The sequence below is a fragment of the Lithobates pipiens genome, unplaced genomic scaffold (assembly GCF_037356315.1).
Source record: "Lithobates pipiens isolate NorthernLeopardFrog02 unplaced genomic scaffold, aLitPip1_a1.2 Scaffold_18, whole genome shotgun sequence".
In the NCBI taxonomy this organism is placed as follows: domain Eukaryota; kingdom Metazoa; phylum Chordata; class Amphibia; order Anura; family Ranidae; genus Lithobates; species Lithobates pipiens.
This window is the reverse complement of record NW_027507758.1, coordinates 227611567-227620413: the sequence shown is the minus strand read 5'-3', so window position 1 is coordinate 227620413 and position 8847 is coordinate 227611567. Positions and strand designations below refer to the sequence as shown.

At 43.6% G+C, this 8847-nt stretch overlaps 1 protein-coding gene across 1 annotated transcript; it reads left to right on the top strand.

Moving 5' to 3' along the window:
- Positions 1-1580: 1580 nt before the first annotated feature.
- On the top strand, positions 1581-3389 carry LOC143986695 (uncharacterized). The gene is made up of 5 exons (XM_077485103.1): positions 1581-2115; positions 2221-2383; positions 2482-2623; positions 2926-3237; positions 3381-3389. The coding sequence occupies exons 1-5, from the start codon at positions 1890-1892 to the stop codon at positions 3387-3389; spliced, it is 852 nt and encodes a 283-aa protein (XP_077341229.1). The 5' UTR covers positions 1581-1889.
- The last annotated feature ends 5458 nt before the right edge of the window (positions 3390-8847 follow it).

The window sequence follows — 8847 nt, the reverse complement described above, 5'->3', positions numbered from 1 at the left end:
CATTATGACCAAGTACCAACAAGTGAGCACTTTCAGATTAGCTTCCATCAAAGTAACATTCAAAATATCAGTGTAGGACCTTAAGAAATATTTATGCCAGAGATCCAAGTCCCTGTCCTCCCCAAAGTTTTTTTTCCCAGGCCTGTGTATAAAAGAACTTAGGTGACATACCCGAGAACAGCCCAAAAAAAAGAAAGAAATACCGCCCCCCCCTCACCGCTGACCAGTGTCCTGTGTACACCACTTTTCATAGGGAGTTATTTGGTAGAGGTCCTGCTTCACTGGTGAGAGTGATCATAAAAAGTGAGAGATCTGGAAAAACAAAAACATTCTGATGAGGGTTTCTATACAATGGCATAGAGTAAATGAAAAGGTGACCAATTCGATACAGCCCCTTGTCTAGCCACCACTGGAATGCCCTGATATCAATCCGGGGGGGGGGGGGGGGGGGGGATTGTTAAAGAGATGCGCAAGTGGGTGAAAGGAGGAAATAAAATTACGGTTTGAATGAAGCTTGCCCCACAAAGCAAAATAATGGGAAAGAGAAGGAGCGAAAATAGACAGTCAATGTTCAGGGGTACATAAAAATAAACAAAGTAAAAGTCCAAAGTAAAGCCAGGGGTCGCTGCCCTGTCCATATGAACCCAGTCTGGTTTAGCAAACTGGGACTAAACCACTGAAAGTTGTGTCAATTGTGCTGCCCAAAAGTACTGAGGCAAAGCAGGCAGTCCCAGGCCCCTCTGTGTTTTAGGGTAAAACAAAAGCTTTTTAGACAAAATGGTTTCCCCTGCCACCCCACATACAGTATATCGGACCACTTTAGACTGTAACCTTGCTAACGCTAATGCCCCATACACACGGTCGGACATTCCGACAACAAAATCCCTGTAATTTTTTCTGACAGATTTTAGCCCAAACTTCTTGCATACACACGGTCAGACAAAGTTGTTAGAAAATTTGATCACTCAGAATGAAGTGACGTAAACCACGTACGACGGGACTATAAAAAGGGCAGTAGCCAATAGCTTTTGTCTCGTAATTTATTCTAAGCATGCGTGGCACTTTGTCTACACACGATCGGAATTTAAATGATCAGATTTTGTTGTCGGAAAATTTTAGATCCTGCTCTCAAACTTTGTGTGTCGGAATTTCCGACAGAAAAAGTCTGATGGACCCCACACACGATCGGATATTCCGCCAACATGATCCGATCGCCCATGTGTACAGGGCATAAGAGGGGAACATGAAGTCTACCTAACCGGGAAAGACCATGTAGGAATCAATGCTGCAGATCTGCCTCTAATTTCTTAAAAAGTGGCAGATAATTACATTTATAAAGCAAATCCATAAGCTGTATCCCCTGATATGTAATATGTGTGTTGCTCCACGAAAATGCAGAGTGATTTTGGAGACAGCCAACCAGCTCTGAGTAAACTGAGACATTCAGACCTGAAGATCTATACATATTTACCTGCAGGCACAATATCCTCCCAAAGTCACTGAGCAATCTAAGAACTTTGGGTGTGGTAAGCAGTGGGAGATCAAGAACAGAGGGAGGTCATCTGCAAGCAGCACACACTTAGGCCCCTTTCACACGGGCGGATAGAATGGTGCTTTTAGCTGCGGATTTTCTTCATTTCTACCGCAGCTAAAAGCACACAATGCTTTCCTATGGCCCCATTCACACACAGCGTTTAGCGGCGATTTCGTTACATGCGGTTCGGTGCGAATAGAAAAAATAGAATTGTATGCGTCCAGGTGCGATGTAGCGCAGCTATAAGCACATAACCGCAGGTAATCGCAGTCTTTTGTGTCAATTGCGGCCAGCAGCGTGAAAGAAGAAAAAAAAAACCCGGAAGCACATCCTATACAGCAGGTGTACCTGGGAAATGACACAGGAAGTTGAGAGGGATGAAAGGGGAGAAGACAGCATGGCGGCAAGAGACATCTCACACGAGGCCATCATCGCACTGGTGCAAGCCCGACCAGAGTTATGGGACTCAGAATGCCCAGGATATGCAGACCGAGTGCTGAAGAGAGCAAAGTGGGAGGAAGTCTACAAATATGTCACACCGAACTGGGACGAGATGTCTGCAACTGAACAGGATAACCGAGGTGAGTGCAAGGTTTGTTGTGTCTATGCAGCAGGGTACACATGCATCCTAGTAAAGATTTTACCCCCTAATGACCAGGCCATTGTATGTTTTTTATATATTGCAGGAAAGGAGGTTTACACACGTTGGAGGTCCCTGCGCGACCGTTACAAAAAAGAAGTCAACGAAGAGAAGGCTGCGGAGAGAAGCGGAGCACCCTCAACTCGTTGCAGGCCTAACCCCCATGCAGAGGCTTTGTCTTTTTTGAGGCGCACCACTGAGATGCGCACGTAAGTATATCCATTTATTTTACTTAGTGATTTGTGACCAGTAAAGCCATATTCATGTTCACTTTTTTGTTAAACGTGTAATCTTTATTGTTACCTAGAACTGTGTCAAGTGTCCCTGTGAGAGCAAGCGCAAGGTGCGAAAGTTCGTCGCCATCACCATCAGGAGACGCTGACACCAGTCAAGAAACCACAGAGACAGTGTCATCCCAAGAATATCATCCATCCACTCAAGAACCTGCGGTATGTATTTCAAAAATGTCACTATTTCTGTCCACAAAAGACGTATTACTTACATTTTGAAAAGGCAGCTGGTGTTGGCACAAATGTTGGAGAAACAACAACGACTTGTTTTTTGGGCAAGGTGTGACTTGTTCTTCTGGCTTTGGAGGTCTTCAGTGGGATCAGGTTTTTGCAACAAAACAAGTACCTGTGTGTGATCTATTCTAAACAGGTGCTGCAATATTTGTACAAGCCATCATATGCTGTTCACTAAAGTGTGACCTCAGTATCAGATGCATAATCTATATATTATAATATTGCAGGCAAATCCAGATAGGAGAGTCCGGTCTACTTCTACCACCCGTCGAACACGTACTCAACAAGAGACACCTTTTGAAGAATATTTCAACCGTATCATTGAAGAAATGAGAAACCAATCACAAAACCAGGCAAAAGATGATGAATTCCTCAACATCTCAGACCCAGATGTTATGTTTTTAAGAATGTTGCTTTGTGTAATCAGGGAGATTCCTGCAGATAAGCGCACTGAGGTCAGGGGTGATATACATGCCTATTTAACGTATATTGTGTCCGCTTGCAAAGAGCAACGCCCATTTTCTAAATTTCAGCCATGGGCTATGGGTTTTAATTCACCTAGTGGCTCTTTCAGTAGACCAATGCCCAGTCAGCAGTGCCATGACACAACATCTGCCATTAACCCTTATGTAGGACCCCCACCACTGTATACATCTTACCCGTCTAATCCTGGTTACAAAAGGATGCATGAGCAGCCACACCCAGTGTCTTCACCCTCATCTTCCCATTCAGGATCACCCATAGATGTTGGCAGTGAACCAAGCCATTCTTCCCTGCGTAACCCTAATTATTCAATATATGAAAACTTATAGTATTCCTATGGCAGTGATATGACGGTTGTATTTTTCTTGTTGTGTAATGTTACTTAATGTTTTACCTACACTACTTAATGTTTTACCTACACAAACTAATGTTTACAACAAACCCCAGATTCCTCCATGTACACTGAACTGTACGCACAGAAGAATCTCCCACTGTCCCAAGCTTATACATGTTGCTACTTGGCCCCACTTGCTCTCACAATACCTGAACTTTCTGATTGGGTGCTAGCATTGTTTAGGTTGAGAGACTTGGCCCAGTGGGAGATTACCCCATCTACACAGTGGAGTGTACATGGCGACATCTTTTGCACTTTCTCCATCTAGCCAAATATTTCAGAACTGTTTACCGCACTTAGTGCCCATCTTTGGCCCCTTTCACACGGGGCGGATCAGTAATGATCTGCCCCGTGATGATCCGCTCGCTCAGCGGGATTGCTCCGTTGTCCCCGCTGAGCCGGCTGCGGACAGGGCGGTCTCCGCACACTGTGCAGGGACCGCCCTGTCAGCTCTCCACTCTCCTCTATGGTGATCGGACGAGCACGGACCGTCTGTCCGTGTCCATCCGATCGGCTCTGCAGACGGATAGAATAGGTTTTTACTCCGTCTGCAGAATCGGACTGTTGCGGAGGCGGACGATATCGGGTGCCACCGCAATTGTCCGATTCTGTAGACGGAGGGAAATCCAATTTTTCTAGCCGTCTGCAGAGCGGATTGGATGAACACGGACAGATGGTACGTGCTCTTCCGATCCCCATAGAAGAGAACAGAGAGCTCACAGGGCACAGTGTGCCGGGACAGCCCTGTCTGCCACCGGCTCAGTGGGGACAATGGACAATGGAACAATCCCTGCCGACCAAGCGGATCTTCACGGGACGGATCATTACTGATCTGCCCTGTGTGAAAGGGGCCTTACAGCACTTCAGGAATACTGTAACCTTTTTTTTTTTAGGGGGGTAGTGGGGGATATTTTGTGGACTCGTTATCTGTTGCACTTGAAATTCAATACTTTAAACTAAAAGGAGATTTTATATATATATATATATATATATATATATATATATATATATATATATATTCCAAAGGAATTAAAAAACATTTTTCTATACTTGCAAGCATTCAATGTTTTTGTAATGTTTTTCAATTTTTTAGATACACCCTGTGCATTGCAAAAGATAGAAATAAAAACAATTTAAATTGTTGAAAATTGTCGACTACTTTATTTAAGGCAAACGTGAAAACTGACACAAAAACCTGAAATATGTGATGAAAAAAACATGCAACACTGGTTAAAAATTTATACATAGTCCAATTGCCATGGCAGCTGTCCATCTTCACTCAAAAAATAATCAGTGAAATGTTCACGGACTTGTAGGGCCTGATTACTTGGACGAGTGCCAGTAACAGGACCTATGGGTTCCTCATAAACAGGGGTTTCGGTGGCCACGATCTCCTTACCCCTCAAAAAATTGTGGAGAACACAACTTGCTAGAACCACATTGACGGCATGCTCAACTTCAAGATGCATGGCTGTCATCAAAACACGCCATTTGGCAGCGCAAATGCCAAATGCGCACTCCACCATTCTTCGAGCTCTGCTGAGTCTATAGTTAAAAATTCGCCTCCTGGCAGTGAGACCATGCCTGGTATAGGGCCTTAGCAGGTGCGTAGATAAGGCAAATGCCTCATCTCCCAGCACTACAAGTGGAAGATCTGGTCCAGTAGTACCAGGGAGAGGCCTTGACTGTGGCACCTGAAATTCGCCATGTTGAAAACGCCGCCCCATTACGGAATTTCTGAAAATTCTCGAATCTCCAGAACTCCCATACGCTCCAACATCCACAGCGATGAACTTCATATTTGCATCGCTGAGTCCCAGAAGCACAATAGAAAAGTATTTCTTATAATTGAAAAAGCGCGAACCGGATTTTGGAGGCTTGATGAGCCGGATGTGTTTCCCATCTAATGCCCCAATGCAGTTTGGGAAGTTGGTCTTCTCCCAAAATTCCTCCGCTATTTCCTCCCACAGACTGGATGTTGGCTCCGGCATGACTGATGTTCTCAGTTCTTCCCAGATGACGTAACAGGTATCATGCACAATGGTGGATACGGTGGAAATTCCCATCAGAAATTGATGATGGAGGGAGGTGAAACTGGCACCAGTGGCAAGGTATCTGCAATACAAAATTGATAACAATTCAGAAAATATAAAATATAGTAAAATAAATAAAATTTTAAAAAAAAATCAATATACATATGGAGTTCTACATGGTAACAAATAAACATCAGCATCTATATAAGCTGATGACTTTTAACACATTGCAGCCCAAAGATAAAACATCCCTCGGCTCTGGTAGTAGGTGCTGGCATCCAAACAGGAAGCCTGGTGGTGGGTTGGTCTAGTACAAAATATTATTTGGTGGTACCTTGCTTGTTAATGCAAAACTCTGCCTTTGTGTTCAGAGCTCACCTACATAATGAGAAACTACTGAAATTTGATGACGTTTCCTATTTGCAAAAAATAAAACTGCAAGGCACGATAGATAGTTTTCAAGGATAAAAAATAATGGTAATGGGAGTAATGTGCGAAAAATCGCTGTTGTGATATAGATTAGGTCATAGATTCATCTATATATATATATATATATATATATATATATATATATATATATATACACACACACACACACACATACATATACATACATACATACACACACACTATTGCCAATATTGCCTAAGCCTGCATGTACATGAATTTAAGCATTTGTTCAACATATGGAAAACCTACCTTAACGTAAGTAACAGCCGTTCTTCTGGACTAATGCTTCTTCGCATATTGGTCGTGGTTCTGGTCAGGCGTCCTCTAACAAGTCCCAACAGCTCATCGAAGCATGCCACCGACATCCTGGTGTAATTGTGGAACTTGTCCCCATGAGTCCTCAGCTCACCGAACATGAGGGCAAAGTAGCCGATCGATAGGCGCTGAGACGTTAGGGGATGGACCCAGTAACGACGAGGACGTCGCCTACTCTGGATCGCTCTTCTCTTCATCCTCATCATCAGCAAAATGAGCATTGCAAGCAAACTACCCATATTTGCATTCATTTTTCAAAAAAACTGGCACAAAACTCAGCACTCCTCTCCACTCCTGCAAAACTCCAACACACACTCAACCAGAGAACAAAGAAACAGGTTTAAATATAGAGGACTGCAATGCATCATGGGTACATTCCAGGGAACAAAAACATAAAATAAAAGGGTTGCTATGGGAATAAAAACTGCAGTTAAACGCAACCGCATAAAAACGCATGTAAACGCATGTAAACGCTGGTAAACGCACTGTGCAAACGCAGCTGATCGCTGTGCCTGGAGCCTTGACTTTTGTAGAAAAAAATAAACATGATTCCTGCGGCAGAACAGCCGCCCGTGTGAAAGGGGCCTTATGCTCCTGCTCTCTGCACCTCACTCCACAGATATCAGGGTCCGCGCAGATGTCAAATGCAAGGGTCTCAATTCCTATCGCAAATATCAGGGGGATAAAGGGCAGCCCTACCTTGTACCTTGAGTTATAGGTATGGGGCAGGAAAACTGACCCTTCAGCCGCACCTGAGCGACTAAATAAGGCCAGTGTCAGTGTCAATGTCGAAAAGCTTTCTAAATATCTATCGATAATAAAAACCCCTCTTGGAATGGCCCACCATCCCAGCCAGACTGAAGGAGCGGAACTACATCAATAGCTCTGTGACTCTGGTCAGGAGCTTACCTCCTAGAAACAAAACCTACCTGATCCTTATAAACATATAACCCAATGAACTAAGGCAAGCGGTTAGCTAACACTTTTGTCAGTTAGTTCAAGTCATTAATAATTAATGAAATTAGCCTATAATTACCTACTTTTCCCAGGGTCCTTGGACGGCATAGAGATCACTGTAATAAAAAACGTATTTAAAGCAGTATCCAAGGAACCTCCAGTCTGCAATGAGTTAAAGAAACGAGTCATATATGGAACCAAGGTGGCCACAAATTTTTCTATAATGGGGACAAAAAAAAAACATCCAGTCCAGGGGGCAGAGCCCTTCTTAGCCTGCTTGATCATCCTCAAAACCTCCTCCTCAGAGATGGGGGCCTCTAAATGATTCCAATGCGTGATTCCCAAGAGTTTGGGCAGAGATAAGTTAGCCTGACTGGTAAAGCCGGGAGTAGAAAGGCCGACATTTATGGGCCTTACAGAGAGCTTCCAGTCCAGCATTCAACCTCTCCTGGTCTATCTTGTGCTCCTGCTTGATCTGGACAGAAATCTGGATGAGTTGTTTGTGAATGGTGGCTTTATGAGCCACCCATAGTTTAGCGGGGGATGCATCTTCCATGTCATTTTGTGCAAAATATTTATATAAAGACTGTTCAATTTATGTACAGCAGACCAGGTCACTGTGGACCGATTTGTTAATCTTCCACTGAAAAGGACCCTAAGACCTCTGGGACTGGGAGAGCACAAGACAGACCACAGAGTAATTGGACCAAGCTGTCTCTATGATATGCAATTTAAGAACACAAGGCACACTGCCATTTGAAATAAATATATGGTCAATCCTAGCGTAGGTGGTGTGTGGGGCAGAATAATGGATGTAGTCTCTACCTGTAGGGTGAGTTTCCCTCCAAACATTGACCAGTGCCATAGAATGAATCAGTTTAGCAATAGAAAGGTTTGTTTTAGGTGCCCATTTTAACTGCATTGCTTCTGTGAGGGACTTACCTAAACTTAAGTCCAATATAAAATTGGAGTCAACCCTGAAAACCACAGACCCCACCATATGCGGAGCTAACATACAAAACATAGCAGAAAATAAGGACAATTGTTGGACACATAATAAGAAATCAAGGAGTACATTTAACCATCTATGGTACTTTTAAAAACAGATATCGATCATCCCTGATTTCCTGTAGGGCAGTGATCCTCAACCCTGTCCTCAGGGCCCACTAACAGACCAGGTTTTATGTATTACCCTGGGGAGATGCAGACTAGAATACTGCAATCACTGAGCAGCAAATGATATCACCTGTGATGTATTTCACTTACCTTGCAAACCTGGCCTGTTAGTGGGCCATGAGGACAGGGTTGATGACCACTGCTGTAGGGAAGATAGGGCGATCCACTTGGAAAACAAATTGGCAACCCCCTTGGTCTTTTTGGAGACATTAGCCAAGTAGAAAGAAGGAAATGTACTAAGCACAAAACTAGGATGAAAAGAACGAGGGAAGTGGGTCTCCTGAAGAAACACGCAACTCTCTGTGAATGGTAATACTGAAAACATTTACATAATTCACATG